This window comes from Mizuhopecten yessoensis, unplaced genomic scaffold, assembly GCF_002113885.1.
Source record: "Mizuhopecten yessoensis strain PY_sf001 unplaced genomic scaffold, ASM211388v2 scaffold8335, whole genome shotgun sequence".
Taxonomy (NCBI): domain Eukaryota; kingdom Metazoa; phylum Mollusca; class Bivalvia; order Pectinida; family Pectinidae; genus Mizuhopecten; species Mizuhopecten yessoensis.
The window spans coordinates 700,248-719,351 of record NW_018407496.1 but is presented as its reverse complement, the minus strand read 5'-3'; the positions used below and the strand labels follow the sequence as shown (position 1 = coordinate 719,351).

The following is a 19,104-nucleotide window of genomic DNA, read 5'->3' as shown; positions in this document are numbered from 1 at the left end:
TCAACAGATGATTCGTTTTATGTTATTTAATTAAATTGATTTCTATTTCTTAAAAATACATTAAGGAACATCGACGTATATACGTTCCAGCGCAAGGGATTATAGTAGGTCAGACGTAGTTTTCCTCGCTTATTTCAACATGAAATATCAAAATTGTTTTAGTACTTTTTAAATGTTTCACCAAAGAAAGGATATATAACAAAACAATTGAAAAATGCAAAGACCGATCTGAAATTTTAGATAAAGCTTGCATCCAAAAATTTGAATTAAGCAACACTACAAAAACACATAGCGGTTTTTTTGAAGACAAGGATTTGGAGCAATGTTAGCAATTGGTTGATAACCAGTACAATGACGTGACGTCAACCATCTTAAAAGATAATAGTAAGATAATGTCTCGGGAGTAATATGGTATGACTTAACAATAAGTTTTTGACCGGAGATAATATGTGAAAAACAGGAAAGAAAACAGTTTACCAACCTATTATTGATATGATGAGGGAGAGAATCTTGCAGGCTGAGATAATACCTTCACGATAGGGGAGATTCTATTGGTCAGCACCCCCCATTTTATTGTCTGGTTAAAAGATGAGTGATTTCTGTCCAAATTTGTTAGTTTGTTCTCGCTGACAATTCACAGACATTATAGCATGTGATATGTTGTAAAAGACATAAAGTCCACAAACTCGCGTGCAATCTTCTCGTTAAGCTTTATTTTGCAAAAGACAAATATCACTGTAATATAGGATATATATCAAGGGTACAAACCAAGGAAAAAAGGACTCGTTTAGAAAATATGCATTATCTATAGCAGCTTTGTTGATATTAGCATTTCGGATGGATGATCTACATAGATTTGCGATAATTGTTTTGACTGGAGTTTAATTGCATCACCATTATTAAGACACCATACACCCATAAAACCTGCAGAAAAGTGATTGGATGTTCGAGAAGACTTAGCGAGACCTTCTTAGACTGAGTCAAATATATTTGAACTAGAAGCATAATGGTAACAAAAAAGGCTCAACGAGCCCGTATCTCTAACATTTTGTTATCCAATGTTGTTTGCAAACCCAGACTTAAAAGTGGTTCAATATCAAATTTATCAAAACGAGCTTAATAGCAATCAAGGTAACACTTTAGGATAGTATTCTTATCCTCCACAGTATAGATCTTTATTCGAAAATCATAACTCGATTTCTCATGCGAACTTTTCAGTTGGACAATATGATTTATTCAAACAGTTTTGAAATTTGAAATATGTTTCCTCGGCAAGCTACATGTCAAATGGTTTTGATCTAGGACCTAAGGGCATTTAGAATGTGTTGTTTGAAGTTTACTTTTCTGACCTACCTGCATAGCCATTCAAAGCAGCAAGCCCAATCCAAATGCCATTATTATATCTACCCTTATGGACCTTTATAAGAATTCGTTTGAAAATTTTAAAACATATAATGACATTGAAAGTAAATCAATGTATTTAATCGCAGCATACTACTACATTTTTGAAATATTATCAACATGTTAACAAATTGAACCCTTTGACCTTTAAATATGGTCATATGTTAACCCCTTTAATAGCCCTCTATAGCAGTTGGCTACTGGACAAATATCATAACCTGGTTTCTTGACTATTCAGAAGAAGTCGCTTAAATACTTAAACAAATTTCACCCTCTGTGACTTTGAAAGTTGGTCAAGGTCTTTTGTTCGCACAAACTTTATATTACGTCATCCCAGCATGGTGCTTGGCAATATTATCATTGTAGGTCTTTTGGTTATTCAGTAAGTCAAATACCAAGAAATAAAACACAAGAGATACAGGGAGTACTCAAGGTGAAGAGTGAACAGTTGTCTTGTCATTTCTATTGATGCTATCAGCGTGGTAAACACAGCTAATATTCTTAGCATTTCGTAACATCGAAACAAAGGGCCGAGTGGTATTGTGGAGACTCTGAAAGGATCCGTTTAAATATCGTTATGTGAAAAAAGTTCACAGAAAGACATATATCAGGAATATATTAGGAACAAATGACAAATGTACCGTATTGCAACATTTGTATCCTCATTTTGCTTAAACATGCCCAGAAAGGAAATCATTTTTGTTAAACAATAGAGAGGAGTACTTATTAATGTTGCTAGGGACGTTAACGACGATGACATCTGTTTTGGGAAGGACACAAGTAACTATAACTTTGAATAGGGAACAATTATTTGAGCACAGTTGAGTATTTCGTCTTTGCGTATTGCAGAGTTATCTTCTCTTGTGAGCAGCTATCGATTGGTACGTCATTGGTTTGTGTGAGAAAATTACGTCGTTTTCTCAAAAGATATACCAAAAAATGACGTAACATTCAATACCTGCTCACAAGAGCAGATAACTCTGCAATACGCAAAGACGGAATAGGAGCCANCTGTGAGAATATTACGTCGTTTTCTCAAAAATATATACAAAAAAATGACGTAACAATCAATACCTGCTCACAAGAGCAGATANATATACCAAAAAATGACGTAACATTCAATACCTGCTCACAAGAGCAGATAACTCTGCAATACGCAAAGACGGAATAGGAGCCAGTGGTGTATACAGGAGTGGTTAGATATTCTCAGTCGAGTCGTTGTTGCAATTTAAAAATCCTAATATTAGACATATTTAAGGACAAGTGCCCGATCTGATCACAGAGGCCGTGCTGGTGGAGGACATCAAAATCTGCGAATAAAACACAGAGATGGGTATTGTGAAAGTTAGAAATAATGGTGACATTGAGCGTAAGACAGGATATCAGCGACAACCTGGGTACTGATGACGTTAATAGCTGGGGATAATAGCCACATCAGTGACACCGATTCCTACCATGGAAGAGGTGTTAACACAAATAGTAAAATTAGGAAAACTGAACAGGTGAACTTTCTGAGATGGATGGCTAGTCAGCTTGAATAGGAATTTATGTCACAAAAGAGCATGGAGATAAGTGGAGGTACTAGCAATACTCGTAAAACAGCTGTTCCAGGTAAAACTTAAATCAAAATACCCGTGAATGTTGTTTGAGTATTATATAGAACAAAGAAAAGGAACAGATTTTATTTTGACATCAATGGACGATGCAACACAACGCCCGTAATATTTCGCGTTCAAGAACGTTGGCTACAGTGACAGAAATCATGTCGGAGCTATTCAATATAATCGGAGTGCTTTGTGTGGTCCCAACTGATAATAATGTAAAATTTTCACATCAACAATGACACAAGAACCGTTCAGCATCACCTGCCATTCACAAACCAATGGAAAAATTGAAGACGCCATGGAAGAGCTATTGCCACATGCAATGTTCGTGTATTGGGAGTTGTCCCAGGAGGAGATGTGGTTTTCACAGTTCAAGATGACCAGTCTCAGAAAATTACAGGTTTTCCAACATGGCCAGGTAGTCATATAAAACGGACCACCAAACGACCGGGACGACCGTGGCAAGATATCTAACTTAGTGACGGTTATTTCATTTTTGCCTGTCTTCCGATAGGTCAGCAGGTACCGAGAAATGAGGAAAGTTAGTGTTTTAAATTATGAGGTGAATGTGTTTCGGCGTCGTCAGACAGGTGTGTGCCATATTAACCATTACAGAACTTGAGGGAAAACGGCAACGTCAAGAGTAACGTCGGTTCTATGAGGACCACAAAACTGGGTAGGACTTTACTGTTCACACATCCTAACAGCAGTTGTACAGAACAACACAACACAAGCAAGTAATGCCAACCACCTTCCTACTACTTCAACCTGCATTACAGTATGATCCTGTTGTGTATTTAAACGAATCAGTGGCAGGCACATTAAGGAATAAAGTAGCACCTATTACACAGAATTCTGGTGTAGTAAAATATATACAGACCTGTCGTAAGAGACCTGTGGACAAATTTATCAGTATTTCTTATGGTGAATTACGGTAAGTGTTATTATGTTTGATAACAAAACCGGGTCGAAATATAGGACGACATACAACAAAACATCCGAAGAAGGATGAGTTCGAAAGTTCCCAGGGAAAGAAATCAAGGAGGGTAAACTGTAGAAATAACAGCTTTTTAACAATATTGATTTGACATGTTCATATTCATACGATAGACGAACTACTTATCTGAATTATACAAATCAAATTAATCTGTAACACTCGCGGCATGTAACGACAATGATGTTTGTTTACCCGTAATATAAACGAAAGTTTATACCAAGGTAGCATAAACGAATTGATGGTAGTTTTTACCAATGGATGGTAGGTTGGTAGTATATACCAGTAGATTGTAGGATGGTAGCTAAAACGAATGGATGGTAATTTATACGAATGGATTGTAGGATGTTAGTTTATACCAATGGATGGTAGGGTGGTAGGTTATATCAATTGATGGTAGGATGGTAGTTTATACCAATGGATGGTAGGATGGTAGTATATACCAATAGATTGTAGGATGGTAGTTAAAATGAATGGATGGTAGTTTATACGAATGGATGGTAAGATGGTAGTTTATATCAATGGATTGAAGTTTATACCAATGAATGGTAGGATGATAGTTTAAACGAATAATTGGTAGTTTATACGAATGGATGGTAATATGATATTTTATATAAATTGATGGTAGGATGGTAGCTTAAACGAATGGATGGTAGTTTATACAAATGGATGGTAGGATGGTAGTTTATACCAATGGATGGTAGAATGGTAGTTTATACAAATGGATGGTAGAATGGTAGTTTAAACGAATAAATGGTGATGTATATGAATGGATGGAACTACCATCCCACCATCCATTGGTATAAAGTACCAGTAGTTTATACCAATGGATGGTAGTTCGTGCGAATGGATGGTCGTTTATTCCGATGGATAGTAGTTTATACCGATGGATGGTAGTTTATACCGATGGATAGTAGTTTATAACAATTGATGATGGTTTATTCTACAAGATGAGGGTCTGCCTAGGTTATATATCTCACCGTAACATTGTTCCTTTCAGCAACGCCAAGGAGCCACCTCAGTACAAGATGATATCGAGTCCTCTCACGGCGGGTTGACATTGTTCCGAGGGATTCCCTCCGCTTACGTATACATAGAAACAGGTACGGTCAGCCGAATGACTATGCTATCAATATTTTCTGAGGCTCCACGCTAATGCCTTAAAATATACGCAAACCTCTCTTGATACTGATTGTGAACTGGTACTTTAACATCATTGTAATGTATTCTGCAACGAATTAAATGGTGTGTTTTTTTTATTACAGTTTCCCTGAATGTGTCTTCACAATAAAAACAAATTGTAAAAATTAAAAAAAACTTTTTCATCAATAAATTCAAAAAAAAATGCAGCAGCACGATGTCACATCTCGACTTTTTACATGATTTTCCTAAGCGTACATGTAGATCATTCGAAACCAAACCAGCCATTTCTGTTCCAGACCTAGCTTAAACAACGTCTTCAAGCAAATACATGGATAAATACTGTAAGACGTCCGTAGACATTCAACAAGGTCCCATACAACAGTCTTCTTACCAAAATTAATGATTATAGATATGGTATCACTTCTTTACTTGATAAAGGACTTCTTTACGGACCGGAAGCAGCTCTGGCTAGAACTAACATTGCTAGCGTCAAGGTCTTCTGTTATCTACACAAACAAACTCTCTAACTTAATATACTGATCGGATAGCAGATTAACTCGTTTCAACAACTACCAAAGTCATGATGTATGAGGTGTTTAATCTATGCTTCGCCATCATCAGTGGGAAATTGAAAAAGGCAAGAGCAACTGACTGTATGATCTATGGACTTTGTGAACAGCTCGGACCGAACAGGAAAGTGACTAATTGTAGTAACAACTTAACAGATTACGGACAGGGGTCACTAATTTAAAAAATAAGTGCCAACGCTGACTTCCAGCTGTTAATGTGATATTGTTGGGCAGTTTATTCTACTGTGTGCATTAAGATATTAAAACAAAATGTCAATTTCGTCTACAAAACCGTTCGAAGTTTTTGGATTATTGGACTATAAATGTGATCACATAAATCGAGACAACCTGATCAACACCCATAGATTGTCGTGAAAGGGGTATATGACGCCATTATCAAAAATAAGATGTAAAATTCATGATTTATTTACTAGTCATGTTGATTAACATGTTAATCATTATATACCAGACATTTGATTCACCTATTTTAGGGTTCAACATATTTTTAGCGAATGAAACATTATATTCTGAATCTAGCATGTCTCAGAATTTGCATTCAAATCCGGTGTTGTTACAAGACATAAGGCGGTGTTGGGATGGGATCTATTGACAGATTTACTAGTATTTTTATGGTTAATTACGGTATGCATTATGTTGTGATCGTGTATGAACGTCCCCTGTGAGACGATAACTAGACGGGGTCGATATATGGGACAATATGCAGTACTTTGCCTAGATAACTAGTAATTTGGAGGGAGGATGAAGTCGCCAGTCCCTTGGTCAAGATATCAAGGAAGGTAAGTATACTGCAGTATAAAGTACCAATAACTTCGTTAAAAAATTACATCAAAAACGGACTAATAACCCGAATAAAAAGTATAACATTACGCCCTAGAAGATAACTGTAAACCCGTAATCTATATGAATGGATGATAGTCTATACTAACGGATGGTATCCACGAATTATAATAAAAATATATAGCTAACGAATGGTGTATAATACAAATGGATGGTGAATAATAATAATGGTCTATGAATGATGGTCTATGCTAACAAATGGTGAATAATACTATTTGATGGTATATAATACTAATGGATGGTGTATAATACTAATGGCTGGTGAATAATAATAACGGATGGTGTATGATACTTATGGATGGTGATTAATACTAATGGCTGGTGTATAATAATAATGGGTGGTGTATAATACTAATGGATGGTGAATAATAATAATGGATGGTGTATAATACTAATGGATTGTGAATAATACTAATGGATGGTGTATAATACTAATGACTGGTGAATAATAATAATGGGTGGTGAATAATAATAATGGGTGGTGTATAATACTAATGGATGGTGTATAATACTAATGGGTGGCGAATAATACTAATGGCTGGGGAATAATACTAATGGATGGGGAATAATACTAATGGCTGGGGGATAATACTAATGGATGGTGAATAATACTAATGGATGGTGAATAATACTAACGGCTGGTGAATAATACTAATGGATGGTGAATAATACTAATGGATGGTGAATAATACTAATGGCTGGTGAATAATAATAATGGGTGGTGTATAATACTAATGGATGGTGTATAATACTAATGGGTGGTGAATAATACTAATGGCTGGTGAATAATACTAATGGATGGTGAATAATACTAATAGGTGGTGTATAATACTATACAATTATGGACTTTTGTGCTGGTGAATATGATTTACCAGCACAAAAGCCCATAACTGTTTTATTATATGCTACAACAATAAAATAAAACAAAACAAAACTAAAGGTTCTGTTTTTGTACGCGAGCCTCCGTGTAAAATTTAGCCAGGTTTGAATACAACAGTTCATCATTGTAGCTTTCGAAGGTATCGTCTAGATTATTTTTCTTGAGATAAGCATGAAAGACATGCACTGCTTGTTCAATGGCCTTTTTTTAAGTTAACAGCATCTTTATCCTCGAATAGTTTTGGTAATTTTCTGATGTAACGGAGGAGAAACGTTCGCCAGCAGCCATCTTCTAATGTCGTCTGACCAATCGCGTTCCAGTCTTACTGCGCATGCCCTACGACAGGTTCGGGGGAATTTCCATACAGGCTATATTTAGAAATCGATATTCACCGGATAACCAGTCTACATGAGTTTTTGATGACTGATCACGTGTATAGGATCCGACCAATGTGATTGCGAGAAATGTTCATGCATATAATAATAATGGATGGTGAATAATACTAATGGTTGGTGTAAAATACTAATGGTTGGTGTATAATACTAATGGCTGGTGAATAATAATAATGGGTGGTGTATAATACTAATGGATGGTGAATAATACTAATGGTTGGTGTAAAATACTAATGGTTGGTGTATAATACTAATGGATGGTGTATAGAAAACATAACAAATGAATAATACTAATGGTTGGTGTATAATACTAATGGATGGTGAATAATACTAATGGCTGGTGAATGATAATAATGGGTGGTGTATAATACTAATGGATGGTGAATAATACTAATGACTGGTGAATAATAATAATGGGTGGTGTATAATACTAATGGCTGGTGAATAATACTAATGGATGGTGAATGGGCAGGTATATGGACATCAAATTCAACCCTAACAAAACTAAATCTGTAATATTTTCTAGAAAACATAACAAACATCACCCTCCAATAACTTTCCAAAACAGCCAAGTCACTGACTCAACAGCACATACACACTTCGGACTGACTTTAAATGATGATGCATCTTGGAAACAACACATTCTGAATATATATATGAAAAAGCTTAAAGCAGATTAAATATTCTTCGTTACATTAAAACTAAAGTCAATCGTAAATCATTAATTAAAATTTATATAGCATTTATTAGGCCAATTTTTGAATATGCAGACATAGTATGGGATAATTGCACTCAACAATCTAAAGAACTTCTAGAATCTATTCAATTAGAAGCAGCCAGAATCATTACTGGACTTCGATCTGGAACATCTCATAATAAACTTTATAATGAACTTGGTTGGGAAACTCTGTCAACAAGAAGAAATAAACACAAACACATAATGATGTATAAAATAATGCATGGGCTGTCACCTCAATACTTACAAGATGTCTTAAATCCTTTCATTAACAATCAAAACAATAATCCCTATTTCCTCAGACAAACAAGACTGTTTAATCCACCAATATGCAGAACTAACAATTATTTTGACAGTTTCCTCCCTCTAATGTGCCGCACAACTAACACTACTGATAATGATCTCTTAAACTCCGCAACTCTTGCAACCTTTAAACACAAACTGAATAAAGAAAATATTATCGAAATGAATCAACCTTAATTTTTAAAACTGAAGGTGATAAATGGGCCAATATTATTCTTTGTCAACTTAGAAACTTCTGTAGCAATTTAAATTTTGACTAATTCAATGACCATTTAACTGACTGTCCCTCTTGTGCTTGCTCTTTTGAATATGAAACAGTTTTCCATTATTTTCTTGAATGTCCATTGTATATTGATCTCAGACTTACTTTATTTACTTCTGTTGATAATTATGGAAATCATAACCATATTGATACACACATTTTTTCTACAAGACTGTCCTGATTGTTATGGACTATCTAACAGACAGTTACTTAATGATGTACAGTTATTTATTGGGAAATCGAGGCGTTTGAAACTCTATATGATCTAACCAGCCATGACCTTATACTTTATACTTTTATACTTTACTATTCATATTTCAATTATACTCCACAATTAAGTAACTTTACCTACTTTTCTATAAATGGTATTCTTCTACGGACATAGGAGTTTTAAGTCCAGCATGTATGTTTGTTGTTGTTTGTTGTAAGATTTGTTCAATCTGTCTTGTTTTACAGTTTCTATCTTATACATTGAATTACACATAGACTAGCTATCTGTTTGCATATAAAATTATAATAACTTAACAGTTTTTGCGACTGTGACCTGTGCATATGTCTGCCAATATCTGTGTGATTTGATAGCTATATAGCTTATATACATTGTAAAATATTATAAAAATAAATAATACCTGTGGAAGTGTTTTGTGTGTGATGTGAGAAGTGTGAATGTATTTGTATTTCAGCTATGTTAATTTAGAAGGAGTTACATCCTTTTTTTTATATATAATTTTCATTTCAAAATTAATGTATCAATTAAATCAAATAAAAATAATAGAATCCGTTAATTAAGCCACCGCTGGAGAGAATTTATATAGGCTTTGCCTGTTATTCCATCCAATTGACTTGTATCAACTTTGTCAATAAAATTTGTTGAAATGAAATAGACGGTGAATGATACTACTAATGATACTGGTTGGTGTATAATACTAATGGCTGGTGAATAATACTAATGGCTGGTGAATAATACTAATGGATGGTGTGTAATACTAATTGATGCTGTATAATACTAATTGCTGGTGAATAATAATAATGGGTGGTGAATAATAATAACGGGTGGTGAATAATACTAATGGCTGGTGAATAATACTAATGGATGGGGAATAATACTAATGGATGTTGTATAATACTAATGGATGGTGTATAATAATAATGGGTGGTGTATAATACTAATTCATGTTGTATAATACTTATGGATGTTGAATAATACTAATGGATGGTGTATAATACTAATTGATGCTGTATAATACTAATTGCTGGTGAATAATAATAATGGGTGGTGAATAATAATAATGGGTGGTGTATAATACTAATGGCTGGTGGATAATACTAATGGATGATGTATAATACTAACTGATGCTGTATAATACTAATGGATGTGAATAATACTAATTGATGCTGTATAATACTAATTGATGGTATATAATACTAATGGATGGTGAATAATACTAATTGATGCTGTATAATACTAATTGATGCTGTATAATACTAATGGATGGTGAATAATACTAATTGATGCTGTATTATACTAATTGATGCTGTATAATACTAATTGATGCTGTATAATACTAATGGATGGTGAATAATACTAATGGATGGTGTATAATACTAATTGATGCTGTATAATACTAATTGATGGTGAATAATACTAATGGATGGTGTGTAATACTAATTGATGCTGTATAATACTAATTGATGGTATATAATACTAATGGATGGTGAATAATACTAATTGATGCTGTATAATACTAATTGATGCTGTATAATACTAATGGATGGTGAATAATACTAATTGATGCTGTATTATACTAATTGATGCTGTATAATACTAATTGATGCTGTATAATACTAATGGATGGTGAATAATACTAATGGATGGTGTATAATACTAATTGATGCTGTATAATACTAATTGATGGTGAATAATACTAATGGATGGTGTGTAATACTAATTGATGCTGTATAATACTAATTGATGGTATATAATACTAATGGATGGTGAATAATACTAATTGATGCTGTATAATACTAATTGATGCTGTATAATACTAATGGATGGTGAATAATACTAATTGATGCTGTATTATACTAATTGATGCTGTATAATACTAATTGATGCTGTATAATACTAATGGATGGTGAATAATACTAATGGATGGTGTATAATACTAATTGATGCTGTATAATACTAATTGATGGTGAATAATACTAATGGATGGTGTGTAATACTAATTGATGCTGTATAATACTAATTGATGGTATATAATACTAATGGATTGTGTATAATACTAATTAATGGGGTATAATACTAACGGATGGTGTATAATACTAATTGATGGTATATGATACTAATGGATGGTGTATGATACTAATGGGTGGTGTATAATTATAATGGATGGTATATAAAGCTAACGGATTGTGTATGATACTAATGGATGGTGTGTAATACTAACGGATGGTGTATAATACTAATGAATGGTGTATAATTATATTGGATGGTGTATGATACTAATGGATGGTGTATAATTATAATGGATGGTATATAATACTAACTGATGGTGTATAATACTAATGGATGATGTTTAATACTAATTGATGGTGAATAATACTAATGGATGGTGTTTGATACCACTGGATAATGATCTTTACTAATGGGTCGTTGTCCGTATTGATTTATGATGGTTAAGTCTAATGGATGATGGTCTTCTTTTATGTATACTGGTCTAACGAATGAAGACCTTTACAAATGGAAGGGAGTCTATACCAATGGATGGTGTATAATAATAATTGATATTCGTGTAAACTAATGTTTGGTCATCTAAACCAGTGGATAATGTTCGTATGGATGTTGTCTAATTACCATGATTGATGGTCGATAAGAAAGGATGGTGGTGGACGTTTGATGGTTGATGGCCTATTTTAATGGATGATGTTTTATTTTAATGGTGAATATCGGAAAACCCAGAAATTCTGAAATTAAAAACAGAAACTCCCACTTCCTTCTTATTGGATTTTTTATTTGGAATTTGAAAATTAATTTGAAAACCTTGATCCCTTTTTTTTCGTTAATGAATTCTGGCAATTTAATATCCATACCTAGTTTTTCCAATTAATAGAAGTTGTCTAGCTATGTGGTTGTCAACGTTTTTACAAACGACATAGTTACTTGTTGAGTAAGTTTTTAAAGAGTGCACAATGTGAAAAGGTGTTTTAAATTGATTGCGGCATCAGAAATGGCGTTGCCTTTATATAAGATCTTCATCCTGACTATTATGTCATTTCCACAGCAATGCCCATGAGACACCTCGGTACAAGATCATATCCATGTCCTCCCACGGCGGGTTGATATTGTTCCGGGGGATTCCCTCTGCTTACATCGACCGAACAGGTACAATAGTCGTATACCGTAACATAACCGATGTTTACATATCCTTGTTGTTGTCTTATAGTGATGGGGATCATTTACACCCCCCCAGAATGGTTGTATTATGACATATTACAAGTGAAATAAAAAGTTTGTTACAAATTAAATATTATAGCAGACTGTATCACCAGATTACTTATATTTGAGCGACTGACAGCATTTCTTTTTTCCAGGGCATTTTGGAATATGGTCTATTGAGAGATTCTTCATGAATGCGGTGTTCTTGGCGTGTCGAAAAGGGTATTTTGATCGTACTAATCTTGATGATGAGTCTACGAGTGTTTTCATGGTCGGTCAGAGTCTGAGACTGTCAACTCATCTTTACCGCGACATTGCACATTTATCTTCATCCGATCTCCTTGTAACGAGTAGAGCAGCTGCGGTAGGACGCACTTCTATGACCAATTTATACATCCTGTCATGCGCAGACACAAAAATGGAGCTTGTCAGATGCACAACTACTCTCGTCCACACTAGTATTGACTCCAGACGCCCGACACCACTGCCAGAATGGTTCGAAGACAAGTATACATCAATTACAGATACAAATTTGGACTTTTTGAAAAATGGTATCAAAACTAAACGAGAATATCAAAACGTTCCTTAAGAATGTTTCCACATGGAGGTCAAAACTAGATACAGTGACACGGATTTCAACGACCACGTCAACCACACAGAATACATCAAATTCTGTCTGGAGAGTGCCACAGAAGCGACACTTTCCGGGTATTACAGCCATTTCACGTCCGACATACTGTGGTACCCGGTACTGGAGTCAGATATTATACACCTCGGTGAATCTCGCGCCTGCGATATATTGACTGTTTACACGTGGCAAGATGAAACCAACTTCCAAATAATACATTTTTCGATACATAACCATTCGACGTCAAAATGTGCTGCTGTTGCTACGATCAAGTTTGGTACAGAATCATTGAAGCCACAAACAAAGTCAAATTTGTAAAAGTGTTTAAAAATTGTGAGGCAGATAAAGTGTAACAGTGTAAAATAAAATATATTTCAATCGCTAACCCTTTGTCTGACCCCTGTACTTTACAAGCACAACACAATATGATATAAACATATTATATGAAACAGATGTAACATGATCTTAAGAATAAGACTTAAGTTGGAACATTTTGAAAATAAAGCAAAAATATGGTCTTACGCCATGGATCAAATAATTGCTTCAGAATTTTGACTTATTGTTATATTTAAATTGCACACCAAGATAATGTATGTAAAATGGTCAACAAAGCTAAGTTGTTTGCCTTTAGAAAACCATAATTCATAAATCATAACTCTGGTTGTATCAATGTTTATAGTTAGTTTTCATTGGTCAGGGTACCATGCACCGTCACTATTTATATGTCATTGTAGAGACATCTGAAGAGGTTTGATCATTCCGATCAAACTTGAACCTCTTCAGTGTGATTGCTGTGATTTGTTTTGAGCATGTGACATGCAGCATGTATCATTACATATTGTAATTTCCTTCAATAAGACTTCATACTTGTATGACGAATACTTTATGCCTGAGTTTACTACAAATCTTAAAGGTTTACACGTAGATATATCAATGAAAGTTATCATCACATAATGGGGTTATAGGCTGAAACGTAACTGTAGGTACTGTTATCAATGTGATATGTTTACACCCGCGAACTAACTGTTGCACGCGGGAAGGGATTCGTATGGTTTAACGAGAAAGACGTGTCACCAAAAGATCGTTCTTGTCTATTTTCTTTTCTTTACTTTTCTTTTCGATTCACGCCTATAATAAAAGTAGACTGATGCACAGTGGGCTGTGTGAATTCGTCCATGGGTACTTAACACTTGAATGAATATATTAAATACGTTATTTAGCGCTCGGGTTAAAGATCAAGTTGACTGACCATGCTCAGCTTTTCATAGTAATGTGAGCGATGTTTGATTAGCGCTCCTTTATCTCCTGTTTCAAATGCATATATACCTGAGCGTGTATCCAATAGCCGAGCATTGACGTTTTCTCGGATAAGATGGACTATCCAACACAAATTTTAGTTCGCCCTAAATATTAACCAACATTTACATGCACAGAAGCTTACCATGCTTTAAATCCCTATGGGCGCATTATCCAATATATATATAAATAGTCTGGCTTAACCGATATTGGTCACGTGATCTAGAAAAAAGAAATGCATTGCTAGCTTCAGCTACATAATTTCCTCAGACATGTGAAACTTAGGACCATGCATTAAAGTGGAAAAATGTTTTGAAAGCGCAAAATGTTAAGTTGCAAATTTGATTTACTAAGTTACAAAAACAGAACAGTTCATTGAAATGAATTGTCAATAATAACAAAAAGCAATCTGTTTTTGGTACAATAATAAATAGCTGAACCATTCTTCAGCACTGCATTTTAAATGCTAATTAAGCTTAAACCGGGTCCAATCAGCGCGAGCTATCGACACATGTATATATATTAGTGACTTTATCTAGTCTTTCACCGGTAACCTAATCCACAGCAATTAACACGCGGGCTTTAATATTAGACACGTATAGTGTGTCGATTTCCTATGTACTGTTTACTGGTATACACATGTATTCGTGTCCCGACCTGGATATCAGCGTAAAACATGGCAGGCACGGAATGTAAGATATACCCAAAGGTAGGCTACTAGCTACATATTACGCTTGTGAAGTGAATTAATCGGATATATAAATGTGTTGTGGCTACGTAGTTAGTTAACTGTCTGTGACCACCCTTTCTACCTATTGTATTGTTAATTATCGATCATTCGTGTGCGCAATACTACACCGAGCCAACATAACGTTTATTCAAATAGCAATGTCGACCCTTTATCAAAGGTATATGAATTGTTTTCAACGTATCTTAAACATCATACTAAGATCTATATATGCATAATCCATATAAAACACAAAATCGACTTTGCTTCATGAATAAATGTTAAGGTGGCTTGCCACAACGAACACCATTGTACTTTGTATATTAACATCGTAGTGTAAATATTGCAGTGGTATAAGAACTTCACATTCGTGTCGTTTACAGTAGAAACCATCCATTGTGTGCAAAATGTAGATATTTTTAGTAATTTCTTATCAGAAACAGTAACATTTAGTGTACATTGTGAGACGGCAGTCTAATACATAGGAAATGATACGAGAAAAAAGGGCGACCTTTAAAGAAAAAGTATAGCACAGGGGTGATCTATCAGCATGTATATGATATTGTATTCTAAGTAAGATTGGTGAACTCAGACATCGATGTTTATGCAAAAACTAGTGACCTACGTGTGCTTATCGTTATAAATTATGATTACATTGGCAGAACGTTGACAAGGAGGATATCCCCAACGCTGAATGAATGGGCAATGCAGTACGTTCAAATACATGGCACCCCAGTGTCGGTAAGTAATCTAACAGTTAAATAATATCCATCCCGTTTAAAATCTTTAACAAGATACTGCATAAGATTTGAGTAAATACAAAAATTATTATCTTTCAGGTTCTCAATTGTGATAATTTTGTCTGATATTGATTCGTGAACTTCGTTGCCTTAATGGGAACCGTTTCCCTGATTCGACTCGGTGATAATATGACCTATGTCATACTTGTGTAGGTTAAGTGGAAAGAAATCTGCTATTTCCTACAGAAAGGTATCCCTACAGCATCAGGGTTTTCCTTTTGTCCGTTGCTAAGGGGACACTTTATGAACCAAAATCAATCTGCAATCCCTATTGCAAATATCTAACTTTCCTTTTCTCTCTCTCCCTTACTCTTTTGTTTTGGTGGTCCCCCTTTAAACACATGTAGCTAGCCAGTTGTCAGATGATGAAAGTTCATCACAAAAATTGAAACTTACGCTTATATCTGCAGACGCTGTTGGTGGCGAGAGCCCCGACCCTTGGATGTCTACGACAGTTTGTTCCGATAAAACACTGAAGGATCACCTCGAGGTTCAGGCAACGGGCTTCAGGAGGATTAACTTTAACACCGTGGTTAACCAGTCAAAAAGCAAGTAAAACCATGGAGGAAAACTCCAAAAGTCTAGCATTCGATTTAAAAAAAAAACAGTCTTTTTTACTTTTGTTAATGCCGTCTTGTGCGTTTACTGATTGCCTCCAATTACAATATTTGAATTGAATCAATGCTGCTGTTTTAATCGAGAACCACTCCTTTTGTTCTTTGCACACGTGTAATAATGGCAATGGTGAAAAGAAAGGGATGACGTAATACACGAAACACCAGACTGAATCCCCCTTTAGCTGTATGTACCCTTTCCGTTAAAGCAGTCCTGTTGTACTCGCAAGGTTCACTGACAAGGGAAACGTTTAATTGAAAAATAATGTGGAATCTGTTGTTTCTGATCCTTGAAATCTAATCTTTCAGATCATGAGACAACGTTTGCGATAAGGTGGAGTCGAGGATTTTGTAAAGGCCGTCATATATTTGAGATAAGTTTCCCGACGTCGATGCGAGGAAATCATGCTAGTGTAGGGATTGCAAACAAAATGGCACCAACTTACCTTCACAAAAGTGCCGCCCTAGTTGGAGAAACCAAAGATTCTTGGGGAATTGACCTCGTGACGTCACGAACGGTTCACAACGGAAAAGAAATATCAAAGTATCCAAAAGGTGACCGACATAAATTGCCGGATAGATTTTATATGTACATCGACATCCCCGAACGGAAGTTGTTATTTGGAGCCGATGGAATATTTTATGGATGTGCATTTTCCGGTATGGACATTGATGGACAAACAGTGTATCCCATGCTATCGGCTACATCTCCAGGGGCAACAGTCACCATGGTGTACAGGGGCAAAGGTAAGATCTGATCAGCGGGTATAGTATAGTCTGTGATCAGTCCTATATAAACATATTAACAAACGCACATCAGGCTGCTGATGACCCACAATATGAGCGAATTACCTGATTGCTTCCATTACTGGTAAAGGCGCAAGTAACTTTGTTTTCTAGTTCTAAAACGGAAAAAATTTGTAAAGGTGTAAGTTTTTAATTGCTTTAAAACTCCCTTAAATGTCAACGTCAGTTCCTAATTTCTCCAATATCAATTAATATAACAAACACTGTTTGTATTGCAGGTGTAATTGTGACGGGTCCCATCCGCAAGACGAGATAACACATTGACATCCGTTTCCGGTTCATTTTGTGTGCCTTTGGAAAGCCGAATACAGTGTTCCTGTACAAGTGATGAACCGTAAAAACGTTTTCTCCAAATTGCTGCTTTTTACTTAAATGTCTTCAAATCAAGTAGAACTCTTGGATTTCACTGTACGTTGAAATATGTACCAATCTGCAAACAGCTGTGCTCAGCGTTGGTCAAGGCACGGACTTAGAGAATCTAATTCCGTGGTCAAGGTCAATGTAGACTAAATGATAACCAAGTTAGTCAATGATATGTTTCCTTCGTTCCATAGCTAGTTACCTTATCATTAAAGCAAAGATACACAATATATGTAGAAGGAGATATCCTAGGCTAAGATCATCCTAGTTTCGTCATTTTTATTATTTAAAATACTGCTGGTTTTTTTAAGAATTTACCAAATGTGATACGCATTGACATATTTATCATGGATAAGTTTTCTAGGTGTAATGGTGGTGGACTTTTGCCTTGTGCATATACGTGTGCATGACGTCATATACTCATAATTGTCTTCAATATCAAATTCGACGTATTTCATTGACAAATGATAGTCATAGGGATCCATCATGGGGTTTGGCCTAATCAAATCCTTTGTCATTTATTTGCTTCCGGTGACTATTATTTACACTTGTATATAACCATGTACAGTTATACGGATACGGGGGAAACTGTATATTTAAAGCGATTTATTGACATCTCGCCAGCTTCTAAACACGTAAACAGCATACAATATTTTTAGGACAATGCCCAAAATCTTTCTTGTAGAAAATGTCGATGGATCAGTAATAAGTGCTTGATAATTATATATATCACACATGTTTTTCTTTAACAATGTAATCATTAAAGTACATGTTATTTATCAGAGATGTCAGTGTTCACTTTTTACGTGACTACACTTAGAGTGGATGCGCATTACAATGGCAGTAATAACACGTAGACGGCTAAGTTTCTATTTCTGGTGCGAGTAAGAAGCCCTTCCTGCCTACCATGTAGTCCCTCGGAGCGGACAGAAGGCGTTGGTCTCGTGTCTCCACAAGTCTTCAGAGTACTAGTAGGCTACAGTGTTTACATTTAATAATATTATATTAAACTTATTAAATAGATTACTTTCAACTCGTCTATGCAAACACTCATACCTACATGTACACGCGTAGACATCTGATTGGTAGCATACGTTATAAACGAGAACTAAAACAAAACAACGAATTTCATAATTTCCATCCAATACAAGAGACCCATTCGGCGGGCTGCATCGCTCACGCTTATTATTTGAACCAGACAAGAAATTGAAAATATTTCCGCTGATTTAAGATCATGGCCTCAGCTTTCACATCCAATCAAACAATTACACTACTTTCACTTAGGAATAAC

General features: G+C 35.1%; 2 protein-coding genes across 2 annotated transcripts; both read left to right on the top strand.

Moving 5' to 3' along the window:
- The first annotated feature begins 6,095 nt into the window (after positions 1 to 6,095).
- Positions 6,096 to 13,185, top strand: LOC110455624. Its single transcript, XM_021505834.1, has 3 exons — positions 6,096 to 6,508; positions 12,427 to 12,527; positions 12,737 to 13,185. Exons 1-3 carry the CDS (start codon positions 6,471 to 6,473, stop codon positions 13,168 to 13,170), a joined length of 573 nt encoding a protein of 190 aa, XP_021361509.1. The 5' UTR covers positions 6,096 to 6,470; the 3' UTR covers positions 13,171 to 13,185.
- Positions 13,186 to 14,714: 1,529 nt separating this feature from the next.
- Positions 14,715 to 18,546, top strand: LOC110455638 (SPRY domain-containing SOCS box protein 2-like). Its single transcript, XM_021505883.1, has 5 exons — positions 14,715 to 15,214; positions 15,895 to 15,973; positions 16,443 to 16,580; positions 16,956 to 17,393; positions 17,672 to 18,546. Exons 2-5 carry the CDS (start codon positions 15,931 to 15,933, stop codon positions 17,707 to 17,709), a joined length of 657 nt encoding a protein of 218 aa, XP_021361558.1. The 5' UTR covers positions 14,715 to 15,214; positions 15,895 to 15,930; the 3' UTR covers positions 17,710 to 18,546.
- The last annotated feature ends 558 nt before the right edge of the window (positions 18,547 to 19,104 follow it).

Coding starts and splice junctions, on each gene's coding strand:
- LOC110455624 (XM_021505834.1), top strand. CDS start 6,471: ATGAAGTCGCCAGTCCCTTGGTCAAGATATCAAGGAAG. Junction 6,509..12,426: donor TGGTCAAGATATCAAGGAAG/GTAAGTATACTG, acceptor TCATTTCCACAG/CAATGCCCATGAGACACCTC. Junction 12,528..12,736: donor TGCTTACATCGACCGAACAG/GTACAATAGTCG, acceptor TCTTTTTTCCAG/GGCATTTTGGAATATGGTCT.
- LOC110455638 (XM_021505883.1), top strand. CDS start 15,931: ATGGGCAATGCAGTACGTTCAAATACATGGCACCCCAGTGTCG. Junction 16,581..16,955: donor CGTGGTTAACCAGTCAAAAA/GCAAGTAAAACC, acceptor CTAATCTTTCAG/ATCATGAGACAACGTTTGCG. Junction 17,394..17,671: donor CATGGTGTACAGGGGCAAAG/GTAAGATCTGAT, acceptor TTTGTATTGCAG/GTGTAATTGTGACGGGTCCC.